A 16,248-nucleotide genomic window follows, 5' to 3' on the forward strand; every position below is an offset into this window, starting at 1 on the left:
ATGCATTTATTCATACCCAGCAAATAATTTACTCTCTCTTCTACGTGTAATGATTGTGTTTATATTAATTGTAAAGTGCTGCGGAATATGTTGGCGCTATATAAATTCAATTAATATTAAATTATCATTATTTGTAGCTGGACTAAGCGAACCGGAGGACAACGAAGAAGAGCCACCAAGGAAACGCATAAGAAAAAATTGTGAGTATGGAAAAGTGTTATAAATTTGGAAACTAATTGCAAGATCTCTGGTCCCCAAACTGTGGCTCCACTGATAGTTCAAAAGTACAAGTCCCAACAGCCAGTGGGAAGTCAGGGAATTCTAAGAGTTGTTGCTTTTGCAACAGCTGGGGAACCATAGTTTAGAGATCACTGGGATAGATGTTCCTCTGGGGTGACGTGCAGTATTCTAGAGCAATGGAAGTATATTCCTAATTAAATATTATGTACAGATGTGGCCAAAAGTATTAACACCCCTGCAATTCTGTCAGATAATACTCAGTTTCTTCCTGAAAATGATTGCAAACACAAATTCTTTGGTATTATTATCTTCATTTAATTTGCCTTAAATGAAAAAAACACAAAAGAGAATGAAGCAAAAAGCAAAACATTGATCATTTCACACAAAACTCAAAAATGGGCCAGACAAAAGTATTGGCACCCTCAGCCTAATACTTGGTTGCACAACCTTTAGCCAAAATAACTGCGACCAACCGCTTCCGGTAACCATCAATGAGTTTCTTACAATGCTATGCTGGAATTTTAGACCATTCTTCTTTGGCAAACTGCTCCAGGTCCCTGATATTAGAAGGGTGCCTTCTCCAAACTGCCATTTTTAGATCTCTCCACAGGTGTTCTATGGGATTCAGGTCTGGACTCATTGCTGGCCACCTTAGAAGTCTCCAGTGCTTTCTCTCAAACCATTTTCTAGTGCTTTTTGAAGTGTGTTTTGGGTCATTGTCCTGCTGGAAGACCCATGACCTCTGAGGGAGACCCAGCTTTCTCACACTGGGCCCTACATTATGCTGCAAAATTTGTTGGTAGTCTTCAGGCTTCATAATGCCATGCACATGGTCAAGCAGTCCAGTGCCAGAGGCAGCAAAGCAACCCCAAAACATCAGGGAACCTCCGCCATGTTTGACTGTAGGGACCGTGTTTTTTTCTTTGAATGCCTCTTTTTTTTTTTTTCTCCTGTAAACTCTATGTTGATGCCTTTCCCCAAAAAACTCTACTTTTGTCTCATCTGACCAGAGAACATTCTTCCAAAACGTTTTAGGCTTTTTCAGGTACGTTTTGGCAAACTCCAGCCTGGCTTTTTTATGTCTCGGGGTAAGAAGTGGGGTCTTCCAGGGTCTCCTACCATACAGTCCCTTTTCATTCAGACGCCGACGGATAGTACGGGTTGACACTGTTGTACCCTCGGACTGCAGGGCAGCTTGAACTTGCTTGGATGTTAGTCGAGGTTCTTTATCCAACATCTGCACAATCTTGCGTTGAAATCTCTTGTCAATTTTTCTTTTCCATCCACATCTAGGGAGGTTAGCCACAGTGCCATGGGCTTTAAACTTCTTGATGACACTGCGCATGGTAGACACAGGAACATTCAGGTCTTTGGAGATGGACTTGTAGCCTTGAGATTGCTCATGCTTCCTCACTATTTGGTTTCTCAAGTCCTCAGACAGTTCTTTGGTCTTCTTTCTTTTCTCCATGCTCAATGTGGTACACACAAGGACACAGGACAGAGGTTGAGTCAACTTTAATCCATGTCAACTGGCTGCAAGTGTGATTTAGTTATTGCCAACACCTGTTAGGTGCCACAGGCAAGTTACAGGTGCTGTTAATTACACAAATTAGAGAAGCATCAAATGATTTTTCGAACAGTGCCAATACTTTTGTCCACCCTCTTTTTTATGTTTGTTGTGGAATTATATCCAATTTGGCTTTAGGACAATTCTTTTTGTGTTTTTTTTCATTTAAGACAAATTAAATGAAGATAATAATACCAAAGGATTTGTGTTTGCAATCAATTTCAGGAAGAAACTGAGTATTATCTGACAGAATTGCAGGGGTGTCAATACTTTTGGCCACAACTGTATGTGAAGTAGTATGCAGAAGAGAAGTCTCATTAATGCTGTTGAGTTTTCTGATTTCCAGTCATTTAGATTAAAGCTGGATTAAGTCTTGTATCTGGCTAGGAACTCTACACATCATTGTGCGATAAAGCATGTGGAGGGTACAAGATGCAGCCCGTAGGGTTTATCACTTTTTATCTCTGGATCTATTACCCTTCTACTGCACAATCTATATTTGAAGCTGAGATTCTCCACTTTTAATAGATATTTTAGATGTATAGTTGCTTTACATTACTGCAGTAAGGCTAGTTTCAGACTAGCGTTTCTGGGCGCAGCGCAGGGCCGCTGCTAAGCCCCTCCCCCAGCCGCGCACCCTCCTGTCATCTCCTCCTCTGATCGCATGACTGTGCATGCTATCAGCATACCCTATACTTAGCATTGGGTGCGCTAATCGTGCGCTGGTCTGATTTTGCTGGCGCTGCGCCCAGCGTACAAAAATGCAACACAGCACGATCAGCGCACCCAACGCTAAGTATAGGGTACGCTGATCGCATGCACAGTCATGCGATCGGAGGAGGATATGAGAGGAGGGGGGCGCGGGCGGGGCGGGGCTTAGCAGCGGCCCTGCTCTGCGCCCAGAAACGCTAGTCTGAAACTAATGGGGGGATGTCTCAAATCGGTAAAAAATTATTTACAATGTGGTGTGATTTTTTTTTTTTCATTCCTTTGGTTTGGAAAAGTGTATTTGAGTTCCTCTGATTTTAAGAATTAAAAAGTTAGAAATCTCATTTTGTTATTGGTGAAAATGCGTCATCGGTAACTTTGACTAACGGGGACAAGCAGCTGTACAAACTGCAGTGCTAGTCACCACAACACCGATAACTTATACAGAATTGTATTGTTATTCCAGGTCCTTTAAGAAAAAGTTCTCATTCTCAGAAGACAAGACAAGGGAGAAAGAAGAAAAGTGCAGGTAAATGTTGGATGTATGAGAAAAGACGACAACAATCATACTCATGGGAGGTCTGGTGACATCTCTGTAGAGATTAAACTAGATCTCAGGGTAATGGGGGTTTCATTTAAATAAAATTTCAGTAAAGGAAATCTGAAGATGTATCTTCATTTATAGTCTTGGGGACAAATTCATCAGTATTCACCAGGATTCTGATGTAAAACTGTTTGAAAAGTTGCAAAGTTTTTGAGGATAAATTTTGGTTTTTGTTTACAAGTTCTGGCCAGCTCAGCTAATTTCTTATAAAGAACGCTGAGCTTTGAAGGGAGAGGTGGAAAGTGGTGGTGACCAAGCGTGTCTGGCAAATTAATAGAACTGTACAACAAAAAAATAGTATAAGTTATGTCAGAAATGTGCTCCGGTCAATGATTTGAGTACATTTTTAGTGGTGGCCCATGGCAGTTGAAGGTTGTGCCAAATTCATTAAGAGGCCGCACTGTTCACAACATTTATAATTTGATTAAAAACTATATTTTTAAATATTAAAAGGTTTTTATACAGTTCACGAATTGAGAACTTCTTAGTCTTTGAGAACTATAGTGGAAAATAATGATAGACTTTGGATGAACCTCAACTTGACTTGTAAGCCTCAATATCTCCAGCATGGTTCCTCTCTCCAACTCCTGGACCTGAATGCAAATTGTTCTGGGTCCACTTTCATTAGAAACCAGATCTAGTTATGGTTTCAGTGGGAAGCTGTCGCTAGACACATGTCACCCAAACCAGGGAGCCTTATTGATTAGATCCCAGCTCCACAATTACAGCCTGGTATGTTACGCTTTGGAACACTCCATAGTTTAATGAGCCATCTGGGGTCTATAGGGAGTGACAATATGAGTCTGATGCAGTCCCCGGTTGGTTTCTCTCCGCACCACTCTAATTGACTGACCTGATGGGTCTCTCCCATGTGTGAACCTAGGGATAGACTTGTCGGTCACCTGAAGCGATTCAGAGAGAGTCCAGCCATGGACCGTATCAGACTCATCTCGTGTCTCCCTACAGAGGGTTCATCAATCTGACATTTTGGAGAACTTGCAGCAGAATGTCTATGTCTGCCTCTAGCTCCTTCATAGCGGAGAAAAGCCAAATGTCATCTCCTATTCCTGAAATGGGAAAATCTGTCTCCACTAAATACAGACGTTACAGATATTACCCATGAATTGAGAATGAATGATCAGTCCAGGAGGAGTAGGAAGCGGATGTACCTGATTAGATAGATTACACAGTTTCTTATTTTCACGTGCACTATTGATTTATGGAATAAAAAATGAAAATGGTGGCTACTCGTTAATATATTGATGTATAGTGTATTTCTCATTCAGACACTCACGCAATAAATGAAATCTGTACTGGGAATGGGACGCCGGATTCTTTAAACTCTGCCAATGTCCCGTGCTTCTATGCATGGTCGCATGAAGCAGCCGGTGAGTGTTTCCCTTGTAGTCCCCGTCACCCGTTATTTATATTCAGATGAAGCCATTTCCTCTTTCTCTTCCTCAGGAAACACATGCCATCCTCAGTCTTTCCCTGTGGTTTCAACAGCCAGTTTTCAGTTTATTGCAAGCATAGTCCTTTGCCCAGGTAATTCATTTTATGTCTGCATCTACTTGTAGTCTCCAGCCTTTCTGCCTTCATGGCAAGCTTATTCCTTTCCTTCATGCATTCGGGCACATAATCGCCAGGCCGGAGAACCTTTCCTAAATGTATTCAGAAAAACACTTGAGTTCAGGAATTGTCAAAAGGCTGTTATGTAACTTAGTGTCAGGTGCGACTGGACACGAGCAGATGACTGAAATCTGTCATGTTGTTTTCTTCCTAGCACCTGCTCCTGTACCTGTGCCGTCATGTGTGCCAACTACACACCCCACTCCTATACTTGGTAAGAATCCAGTCTTTAAAGGGAATCTGTCACAAGGTTTTGTCATGTAATCTGAGAGTAGCATAATGTAGGGGCCGAGACCCTGATTCCAGTCATGTGTCACTTACTAGGCTGTGTGATGTTTCAGTAAAAATTTGCTTTATCAGCAGGAGATCATCACTAGTTGTCTCATGCCATGTAATCCTCCTGCTTTGTGTAACCCTGCCCCTCCACATATTGACAGCTTTCTGCCTATGCAGTGTACACAGGAAACAGCCAATCAGTGGTGTGGGTGGGGTTATACAGCGAGAATTGCACTCCATGCATTCCTAAGGCATTCTGCTATGCTAATGCTGCGTATTTTTCCGCGGCGGAATCACATAGCGGCGCAGCAGGCTCATTATTTTTGCAGAATCACCGTGATTCCGCACACATAGGAATGCATGAGATCTGCTTACTTTCCGCATGTGGCTGTGCCCACCATGCGCAAAGTGAGCGGATCATGTGCGGATGGTACCCAGAGTCTGGAGGAGAGGAGACTGTCCTCCAGGCCCTGGGTACCATATCCCTGTTAAAAAAAAGAATAAAAAATCGGGTTATACTCACCTCCCGGCATCCCGTGCAGCCTTACCGATGCTCCCGCCAACCTGTCAATCACATTCCAAGCGATGAGATGCGCTTGAATTCCGCACGCCAAAATCACATGAAAAACGCTTGTTTTACGCGGGAAAAACGCATGCGAATTCCATGCGTTTTTCCCGCGGCAGGAGTTGCGGAAATGCTGCAGAAATTTCCGCAGCATCTCTGCAACATGGGTACATAGCCTAAGCGTTCTTTCTGCATCAGTTCTTACAATTGTCAGTACTTCTGCTAGTAGTCATGCGATAAGCACTTGTATTGCTGATTTCCCATGATGATGCACGGGTGCATGGTTCGGCATAACACGCAGCTCTATCAGTCCTTTACCTTTGGGTCCGTCATGTAGAAAGTTCCTATTGAATTCCATCAATCAAACATCTTGAAAACAACATGGAAGGGACACAGAGATTATATTGGAAAAATATATGGTTTTATGTTGTACAAAGATTAAACTTTATTTCAACAGAATTGGCCAACTTTCATCTCATGTGTATGGGGGCCTTAACTGAATCTGCTGTCTCTCGTTTGGTCTAGAACATCACGCACCTTCTACAAATACGAGCATCCCACCATCTCCTGATAGGAACGGATCCTGTAGTCCTTTCGTGCCCAGTGCAGCCGATTTGCCCAACTCGCCAGAAGCGGCTTCTTTGAGCCACTGTCCCTCAATCGGTAACTTTTGGTTTCTTAGTTTTCTCTCTGTCCTAATTGTATTAATTCTTACTATAACTTTGCATACTTACACAGACCTGACCAAAATCTCCAATGTGTGACATCAGGAACTCTGTGTAACGAAGACATTCGGGAGCTTCCTCTGTTAAATACAGAGTCAGAACTGAGATTTCATTATATATATATATATATATATATATATATATATATATATATATATATATATATATATTCTGTTATAAAGTAATCAAGTAATTACAAATTATCAACCAAGCTCTGGATAGTAGATAAGTGCGTTATTGGTAAGGGTTCAGTTTCTGAAGCCCCCAATGATTGCAGAACAGAAGGCCAGTGACCACGCTTTTATGGAACATCGGCCATACATGTGCCATGTAACAACATCCAATCTCCATGATTGTACAATACTTCTATGATACATCTTCTTTAGTCCTATAAAATATGATTGGAGTGGAAACGGGGGGTACAGGATCCCTTTTCCAGGATTTGGAGTGGGTCCCAGTGGTTGCACCCCCTCCGATCTAGAAGGTAGCAACGATACAGCAGATCGTTGATAATCTGCTTTTACCAGAATACGTCTTCGTGGATTGGCTATATAGGAAAATTAATGTTGATAGATTTCATGACCAGATTTAAGGTTCTGAAAGAAGCAGGTTTTCATAGGATTTGGGCCACGTTCACTCGGTATTTTGCGTCAGTATCTGTAAGCCAAAACCAGGAGTGGGTGATAAATACAGAAGTGGTGACATGTTTCTATTATACTTTTCCTCTGATTGTTCCTCTCCTGGTTTTGGCTTACAAATACTGATGGAAAATACTGACCAAATACTGAATGTGTGATCGTGGCCTAAATCATTAGAGCACCTTCAAGAGTGAATGCTTTGTTCATTATGTTGGTAACCCTTATCCACTCTGGCCATGTAGATGACATATCGTGAATATGTTCTTCTCCCTAGAAATGGATACAGAGATTGCCGACAAGTTAACGCAGACACAAGTTCAACCTGTACACAGGGACGGTGAAAAGCATAGTAAGATGACCTACATTATTCTTCACTTCTGTAATGTGGCCAAATATTGTAATAAGGTAATTTCTCAGTGACTGCATATGTGCCGCAATGTGAATGTTTTGTACCGGCATTTTACCCAATCCCCGGTATAAGAACCAACAGTGAAAAGTCAGGTTGCAACAATAGTAAGTGATAAGCAGGCTCAAGATCTGAGATTTCTGAGTTTGCCATCATGGTCCATTGGAAGGTTCTAAGCTGTTTCATGTACTCTTTGATGTGTTGAGGTTTCTTTGGTGTTCGAGGTCACTAATACATCTGACACTTTCATAGTAGGGAAGGGTAGTTTATGCAAATCTATACTGGAAGGTGTGAGTAATATTGATTGAGGACATACATTTTACAGTTGTAGTTGCCATCTGAGCAGCAAACGCATCTTCACAAATTTCTTCCTTATGGTTGTCACATTTGATGTATGAATATCTATCATCATTTCTAGACTGATTTCATTTTACATTTATGTAAAGCAGGGATGGGGAACCTCAGGCCCCAGGGCCATTTACGGCCCTCGATGACCTTTTATCAGGCCCCCCGGGCAGATTCTCAGGGACCGCATTCTTGGGCAGGGAGCTGTATTTTGATTGCCACAAGCTCATTAATTTCTTCTTGCTCTGTTAGCACACACACGCAGTGTTCACTAATGAACACTGAAGGGCATGCAATGAAAGATTAAGTCATGAAACCAGTGCCAGAGTCAGGATGTAATATGTGGGCGGAGTCTGTACAGCCCCTGAAGGATGGTATAAATATCCAAATGGCCCTTGGCAGAAAAAAGATTCCCCACCCCTGATGTAAAGAAAGTCCATATCGTGCTTGTTACGGTGCCTCTTGGTATATTTTTTGTAAAGAGAAGTAGATATTAAAAAAGAGAGAATTATCAGTCTTTCCATTATTTTTAAGTATCTGATAGATATTTCATGTATTCACTAGCACTCACTATTTTTATTTTTTATACAGAACTCGTGAACTCATTTACAGAAGCCCAGAAACAAATATACCATAAAACATTTGCATCTGAAATTGATCTCCTATATACTGAAGTAGTGCTTGTAAATAGTAGGATCAATCCCAAAACTGGAAAGGGTATTGGCAAAACAGCAGAGAAAGAATTAGTAAATTATGATTTGGCTGAAAAGAAAAGAGAGACGCTCAAACTCTCGAATCTGTTTGAGGACAAAGATGGAAAGGAAATGGAGACTAAAATTACTGCACTTCTTGGACAATCGGGAATGGGTAAAACTGTACTTGTCAAGAAGATCTGCCACGAATGGTCAGCCGGGAAGTTTGATCAGTTCAGCTTTGTGTTTTATTTTGAGTGTAGAAATCTGGATGTATGTAAGCAGTACAGCTTTAGAGATTTCCTTTTCAAGGCTTCTTTTTGTGCTCAACAGAAGAACATTGATGTCTACCAGTACATTCTGAAAAATCCAGAGAAGGTTCTTCTCATCTTTGATGGTTTCGATGAATTCCAGGATCCAGAAAGTCTTCTTCATGGTTCCTTTTCCATGACACCAAGTAAAATCAATAAAGTGAAGGACTTAGTTACTGGTCTTTTCCAGAAAAAGCTACTACGTGGTTGCACCCTGCTTATAACTGCAAGGGTCAGAGAAAAATTCAATCAGTACTTGGGAAAAGTTGACAAAATCATTGAGATGATGGGATTTTCTTCAAGTCAGGTGGAATGGTACATCAAAGAATATTTTAAAGAGCAGCCAGATTTCAGTAATGCCCTAGAATGGATTAAAGATTACCAATATGTGTTCAGCTATTGTTATATTCCTTTTATGTGTAAATTAATGTGCTTATTTGCTGAAAAGAACTTAAAGACTCGAAACAAAGAACTACCTTTGACATTAGCAGCCCTTTACTATGACTTGTTTCAGAAGAGCTTGCATTCTCCTGGTTCTTGTGAAGAGACATCCACCAAACACTGTACAGTTGACTCATTGTGTCTTGATTTTGTATCCGACAAAAAAATTCAACTGGAACTACAAACTGAAAAACTACTGATTGGCACTGGAAATACTATGGAATGTACATCTGTCAATGCACTGGTCCAGAACTTTTCATCAGCACTTCATACACTTGATAGTATAACTGACAGGAACTTGGTCAGATATATTTCTTTTGACCTCAAAAGAAGACGGAACCAAGAAAGTTGTCCAGATATGGTACGGAGGTTTCTAATTGGCCTGTTGTATTACAGCAAGGGAAGTCCAAGTTGTTTGCGCACCAAACATGTTAAAAAACAAAAGAAAATAAATGATTATTTTCGAACATTGCAGCTTTCGAAGCTCTGCCCACAAAAATTGCTTGAAGTTTTTCATTGTGTATATGGAGCAAATAACTTGCGCCTCATGCGTGGATTAGCAGTAGAACTGAATGAGGAACTCTCGTTTGTGAACACTCGGCTTACTCCACCAGATGTTTTTGTAGTGAAGGAAGTTTTACAAATTTCAAAAGCAAAGGTTTCCTTGGATCTGAGGAAGACAAACATTGATCAGGAAGGTTTAGAAGAACTGGTGTGTCTCAAAGGCATCACATCATTCAGGTATGGTCTGCGTAGAACAAAATCATTTTTGGAATTATGGTTCAGGACCTCACTAGCAATCAGATAATTGTATATATTATTAATGGAACATTTGTAATTAGATGTGGCCATCTTAGCCAAGTATCAAAGCAAGATTTCTCTTCAAATGATTAACCTTATAGTGGTTATCTGAGACTTTTGTTTTTTTCTGCTTTGGGTCTAAGAACTTACTGGCAGATAGTAGTTAACTACCTGCTTGTTCTGCCCTGCGACGAACTCTTCTGGCTGAGATCAGTCATGGACCACACCTGCCAGCCATTCTTCTGCTTTCTGTCATATTGACAGAGCAGTGCCTTCTTGTTCTCTCTGCTCTGTCGATAAAGCGTCAGTGTCATGCCAACTGCGATGGGAAAAGTCAGCTGTCAATCAGAATGATGTTGGCAGTGATGCACTGTCGACAGAGCAGACCAGAAGAGAAAAAACAGCTCTGTTGCCGTGACATCATGAAATCGCTGCCTGAGAGATTGTCTCAGGGAAGAACAGGCAGGCAGATAGCAACTACCTGCTGGTAAGTTCTTAGCCCCAGAGGAAAAAAACAAAAGTCCTTGATAACCCCTTTAAAAGGAATGTGTCAGAAATGTGGTGCAGTATCAGTGGTGGATCTCACATTTATTGGACATTTATGGCATATCTTATCGATGTGCCATAATAGTTTCAGATGGGATAGCCCCTTTAACAGCATTTAGAGATGTGTTTTACAATGGCCTCGTGACCAATAAGAACTTATGGATTGGAGATGACTCTACTGATGTGCTGGGATCTATCTAAAGATCATCGTGCAGGGAGAGGAGATAAACTGTGTCCATAACTTGTGTGAATGGTGGATCCTGTGTCTTTTATCTCTGCCTTTATAATTCAGGCGTTATCTTTATAATCTGTCCTGTGAGAATATTAAATGACTGTTCAAAAGTCAAGAAGTGTAACTGTCAGAGTGGCTGGTATTGAGATGACTCAACCACCGTTCGATTATATTTTTTGGGTGTGAGAGAAACAACTGTTTCCGTCAATTCAATAAAAGTGGATATACAGGCAGTGTTAGCAAATCATCAACTCAAAAAAAAGCTACTACACATGGCAGATCTCAAAGGCTCCCTGTTGTCCCCCCTTTCACAGGGACCTGGCCTTTTCTGCCAGCCCTTGAGCTGTGTCCACTATTGGCCAGTGGGCCAAGTTGAGTCTAGAAGTGTCAACAAACTGGTTTAAAACCAGGAAAAAGGGGCCAATCAATGGCATAGTCAGAGGACAGATGGATCTAGGATGTCAAACAGATGTCAACAAGCTGCTGGTTTAATACTAGAAAAATGGCGCAAACCAATGGCATAGTCAGAGGACAGTTGGATCCAGCGTGTCAAACAGAGGTGTAATGCAGAAAGAATAATTGCCTCCATACTTACGTCCAAAAAACAGTACATTTATTAAAATCAACAAATCGTCTAGAGAATAAATTATAGTTCAAAGATCCACACCCATTCTGTGTATTGGAACCACTGTTAATTTTGCCTTGTAATTACCGATGAAAAATTGACATGTGAACAAGGCGTAAAAGTGACCATGACTTAATATTGTATATAACACTACTGGACAGCAGAGACTAGAAGCTGAACAACCTGAAATTATGTGTTAAGGTCCCGTCACACCAAACGATGCACCAGCGATCCCGACAACGATACGACCTGCTCAGGATCACTGGTGCATCGCTACATGATCGCTGGTGAGCTGTCAAACAGGCAGATCTCACCAGCGATCAGGACCAGCGAGGACGCTGGTATCCAAGGTAAATATCGGGTAACTAAGCGCGTGCGTCGCTTAGTTACCTGCTGTGTACCTTGGATACCAGCTCTCAGCGCGAGCACGCTGGTATCCAAGGTACACAGCGGGTAACTAAGCGACGCGCGCGCTTAGTTACCCGATATTTACCTTGGATACCAGCTCCCACTGTCTGCTTACAGCGCTGGGAGCTCGCTGATCGTTGCTCTCCCGCTGCCACACGCAGCGATGCGTGCTGGCCAGCAGGAGACCAATGATCAAAAAATGGCCCAGGACGATCCTGCACGATCAGCGATACCCGGCAGGGGGGCCGGTTGCTGATGCATGTCACACACAGCGATATTGCTGGCGAGATCACTGATGCATCACAAAATCAGCGATCTCGCTAGCGATCTCGCTGTGTTTGACGGGGCCTTTAAACTATATCTAGCAGTGGGAACCAAACTAAGACATTGTCAGACAGAGGTGCCAAGGGCCCACCAGTAAAATGTCCTTTGGGATCCCACTGTTCAGCTACATGCAAATATTACATTGCCCTCATTCACACGTATACCGCTGCCTCTATATGATAGAACACTAGGTAGTTGTTAAATAAATGTTGAGATACTAACCTTGTCTGTATATAGACAATCAAATGTATTGTACCAACTTCTGCTCATATAGCAGTGTTGGTGATCTACTTCTGCACAAGGGCCCACCAGGGGATTCACCGGTTCCCCTGTAGGCCAGTCCGAGCCTAGAGACCCGTTATACCAGGGGACTTTGCATGTATTTCTGACTTGCCAGACATAGACACTTGATATAAACCTGAGCATTGTTGATAGCATCGGAAACACCAGTATGTTCACCAAAGAGTTATCATATTCTTTTTTTTCTCTACAGAGCCTCCCTCAGTGATACCGTTAACCTTTGGAAGATGCTGCTAGCTGATGGACGGAGTCCACTACTGAAGAAATGCATCCAAAAATTCACCTTAGAACCACTCAAAGTAGAAAGCTTAAAAGATGTTACAGATCTGATCGCTTTAGTAGACATCCAGAATGACATTTGTACCCGGTAAGACTTTACATCAGGCATTTTTTACATTTCAACACTGGAGCCTTGATGCACGTAATAATAGGTAAAGTTTTCAGTTATTAATGGTGCGCCTTTTGCATTAATTTCCAGCTCTTCAGATTTATCGCTTGATATTAAGGAAATTCCAGCTGTAAAAAATTTAAAGAGGTTCATATTTGGGTAAGTCGTGAAATGATTTAATGGCGTCTTGTCTGACATTGTGTAATATTGATGGTGGCAGTGTAATTGGGGAGGGCAGATATTTTATCCATGATACAGGCTTTGTTAATTTCTAGTTTCTGTGGAGAATAAGCGGAATAACACTACTTCTATCACTTGCAATTTTCACCAGTTTTTCTCTCTGCGGGCTCCACCTTTGATTTTCAGTTGAATCTGAGCGAGTGGATGGACATTTGTTGTATTATGTTTCCTATGCACAGAATATACAGAGATGAGGGCTTTATACTCACATAATTAGAAGCAGCAGCATGAGGGATATTATACAGCAGTACTGAGCTGTTTAGCTGTGAATCCGGCACTGTGTTGAGACAGACACTTACTAGAAAGCAGAGGCACAGGTCTGTGTTGTGTATGTGCCTCCTTCTTTAAAGGGAATCTGTCAGCAGGTTTTTGCTATGTAATCTGAAGACAGCAGGAGATATAGGCTGAGGCATATTGAATGATGTGTCATTTATTACCATGTGTGGTGTTGTTTACTTATAGTGAAGTTTTTATCACCTTGTGATTAGCATTGAGAACTACATCAGTCTGAACCATGCCCCTCCCCCCTGTGATAAGCAGCTCACTGTGAATAGCCATTGTAAATGGATAGCCTGTTGTGGGCGGGGTTAGCTGTGGTGTGGGCGGGGTTAGCTTTCTCAGCTCTGCTGCATTCTACATCTAAAACCTCTGATTTTGTCAGAACAGCTGTACCTAGTAAACTGAGTGATACATCGTTGGAATCAGGGTCTCTTTGTCTACATCAGGCTGCTCTCAGATGAGGAAGCAAAAACATGCTGACAGATATTCCCTTTAATTCTTCTTCTCACTCTGTTCCTCCCCAACCTTCATCCTCCCCTTCTTCTCTCCTCTTCAGTCTGCAGCTGACATCACAGATTGACCCTTTATTGTGCTAGTAAGCCCCTTTTTAAAGACCAAGTCAGATTTTAGCTGGTTTTTAGAGCAGATAATGAGTTATTGATGGTGGTTTTATACAAAACCGTTGTGTAACTTCTGCAAACCTACAGCTGGAGTTACTTGGCAATTTGCAGCCGTTTGATATTCAGATCACTAATGTGCTGCAAATCACAACTAACATCAGTGAATGTAGTGATGTGGAAATCCTGCACGGTTGGTAATGGATGCGGCAACCTGCAGGTTGCAATGCTTCCACATTCAGTATCGTTAATTGCAATGTAGTAGCAAAGCATGGCAATTTTGGGTCATTGTGTGGTATATACACAAAGACAGGGCAGAGGAACGGAGAAATGCACCAGCAGAGTGGATGGAGAATTTGGTTAACCCTATGATGTACCATATGCTATTGGAAAGATAAAAGCAAATGAAGCATACTATTTATGTAAGGCATTTTTAATTTTTATGTCTTAGGCTTGGAAAGAAGCATGGACAAGATGGCTTCCTGAAGCTTGTGGAAATTCTTCCGAAACTACCGGCTCTTCAACACTTAGAGTAAGCAATACAATGTCCTAGAAACACTTAGAGTTGGGCATTATGCACCATAAATTTTGATAATACTGATCCTTATGATTGGTACATTGAGTCCTGATGTGAACTGTATACACTATACATAGAGGATGGATTATTTAGGGCACGTACCAGTTAAAGGGAACCTGTCACCCCTTATGGCTGATATAAGATGAGACCGCTGCCTTTCAGTTATCTACAGCATTCTATACTGCTATAGATAAGCTCCCGGTCCGACCTGAAAGACAAGAAAAATAAGTTTTATTATACTCACACGGGGGGGGGGCGGTCCGGTGGGTATCACAGGTGCAGGGCCTCTCTGACCTTACCCCAACAAATATATACCCCAAAGCCATATAAGTGAGAAAAAATAAATAAATTAAAAGGCTATATCTGCTAAAAATCAGAGAGGCAAAAACTAAAGAAATGGGACAGTCAGTAGCCCTTTTAGGGCCTGGTCATTAAGGGCTTAGAATAGCTTTATAAAATACATTGTAATAATGTTATTCATTTGTTTTTTCCTCTCTACCTTCCCCTAGTTTGAACAATCTGACAGAGAATCACATTGGCGATAAAGGTGTGGAGAAACTGGCAGAGAAATTCCCAGAACTACGGAGTCTTCACACCCTGGAGTAAGTTGTGGACAATCATTAATTAGTTTGAGGACATGTTTTCTGAATTTTCTAGTACTAGAAGAAAGCAGGGCTGTGGAGTCGGTAAGCCAAACCTCCGACTCCTCAATTTCCATGACACCAACTCCGACTCTACGACTCTGACTCCCTCATACCAGGGCTGTGGAGTCGGTAAGCCAAACCTCCGACTCCTCAATTTCCATGACACTGACTCTGACTCCACCAAAATAGGCTCCGACTCCAAGAAAGTTATATTGTTTTCGGCTGTTGGCCATTACGGTAACAATTTAAAGGGCGAGCAGGAATACTGACTTGTTAGTGTACACTGCGTTGCTGTGGAAAATGTTCCCCATGGAAAACTACATTTTGTATTATCTATAGCTTACCTGCATATTATTACTATATTCCCCTATTACTCTGATTTCTCTAGAAATTTCTAGATTTTCCATCTATTCTCTCCATGACCAGAATTACAAGAACACAGAGTTGAACAAAAAAATTTGCAGGACCCTGGTCCAACAGTCACAGACAAAGTTCGTGTCTGCTAGACCACAGCACTGCAAACCTGCTACCTGTGCTATCTCTGACGCCTCTTCTAATTAGCAGGCCACTCCAATATCAGGCTGCTTGGCATCACAATATAATGGCCTACTGATCAAAAGAGGTCTTTGGCTGTTGCAGGTAGTAAGGATTCGCAATAGCCTGGTCTGACGGCCACTAATGTGCCCACTGGAGCACGGGCCTGTGAATATTCATGCTCAATACTAGTTGTAATATTGCAGAATGAGTGTTCCAGTGGGTGAGGATCTGAAATCATGAGTCCTCTGACTAAATCCCACTAGCAGAATGTTTTCTTACAAAAACGTTTTCCCTACAAAAAGTGAATTGTATATATAGTTTATCATCCTGAAGGTTGGTTTACAAAATGCAGGTAATGTTTTTCCATTTAGATACTACCGGCTGCTGTAACCTGCATAGTCCATTGAGAAGGTGCAGAAGCTGAACCCCCTCCCAGAAGGAAGCAATGCCAGTAATGACACTGCACTGGGAAATTGTTCTTTTGAGCTGGTCATTTCAACAGTGATCGAGTGCACAAGCCAAGCTTAGTCCTGATTCATCATTTGTTTTTGCTTTTCTTGAAGTCACTTTTCTTTTTTGGCTC

General features: G+C 41.7%; 1 protein-coding gene and 1 long non-coding RNA gene across 3 annotated transcripts in view; one reads left to right on the forward strand and one right to left on the reverse strand.

Moving 5' to 3' along the window:
• Positions 1-16,248, forward strand: part of CIITA (class II major histocompatibility complex transactivator) — a 150,474-nt gene that overhangs the window by 119,535 nt on the left and 14,691 nt on the right. For both annotated transcript variants that reach the window (XM_073542846.1, XM_073542847.1), the window contains exons 6-17: positions 138-200; positions 2,982-3,044; positions 4,406-4,507; positions 4,584-4,664; positions 4,903-4,962; positions 6,115-6,252; positions 7,227-7,301; positions 8,295-9,888; positions 12,577-12,750; positions 12,862-12,930; positions 14,359-14,439; positions 14,994-15,086. In XM_073542846.1, the coding sequence (XP_073398947.1) occupies positions 138-200; positions 2,982-3,044; positions 4,406-4,507; positions 4,584-4,664; positions 4,903-4,962; positions 6,115-6,252; positions 7,227-7,301; positions 8,295-9,888; positions 12,577-12,750; positions 12,862-12,930; positions 14,359-14,439; positions 14,994-15,086 (2,593 nt within the window). The remainder of the gene's footprint in view (positions 1-137; positions 201-2,981; positions 3,045-4,405; positions 4,508-4,583; positions 4,665-4,902; positions 4,963-6,114; positions 6,253-7,226; positions 7,302-8,294; positions 9,889-12,576; positions 12,751-12,861; positions 12,931-14,358; positions 14,440-14,993; positions 15,087-16,248) is intronic.
• The window catches only part of LOC141047648 (uncharacterized), a 45,395-nt gene continuing 38,577 nt past the window's right edge, over positions 9,431-16,248 (reverse strand). Inside the window, exons 2-3 of the long non-coding RNA XR_012219860.1 lie at positions 14,587-14,692; positions 9,431-9,817 (exon numbers count right to left, since the gene is read on the reverse strand). This is a non-coding gene — a long non-coding RNA (uncharacterized lncRNA). The remainder of the gene's footprint in view (positions 9,818-14,586; positions 14,693-16,248) is intronic.

Source organism: Dendrobates tinctorius, unplaced genomic scaffold (genome assembly GCF_039654945.1).
Source record: "Dendrobates tinctorius isolate UK_male_01 unplaced genomic scaffold, ASM3965494v1 ptg000129l, whole genome shotgun sequence".
Lineage (NCBI taxonomy): Eukaryota > Metazoa > Chordata > Amphibia > Anura > Dendrobatidae > Dendrobates > Dendrobates tinctorius.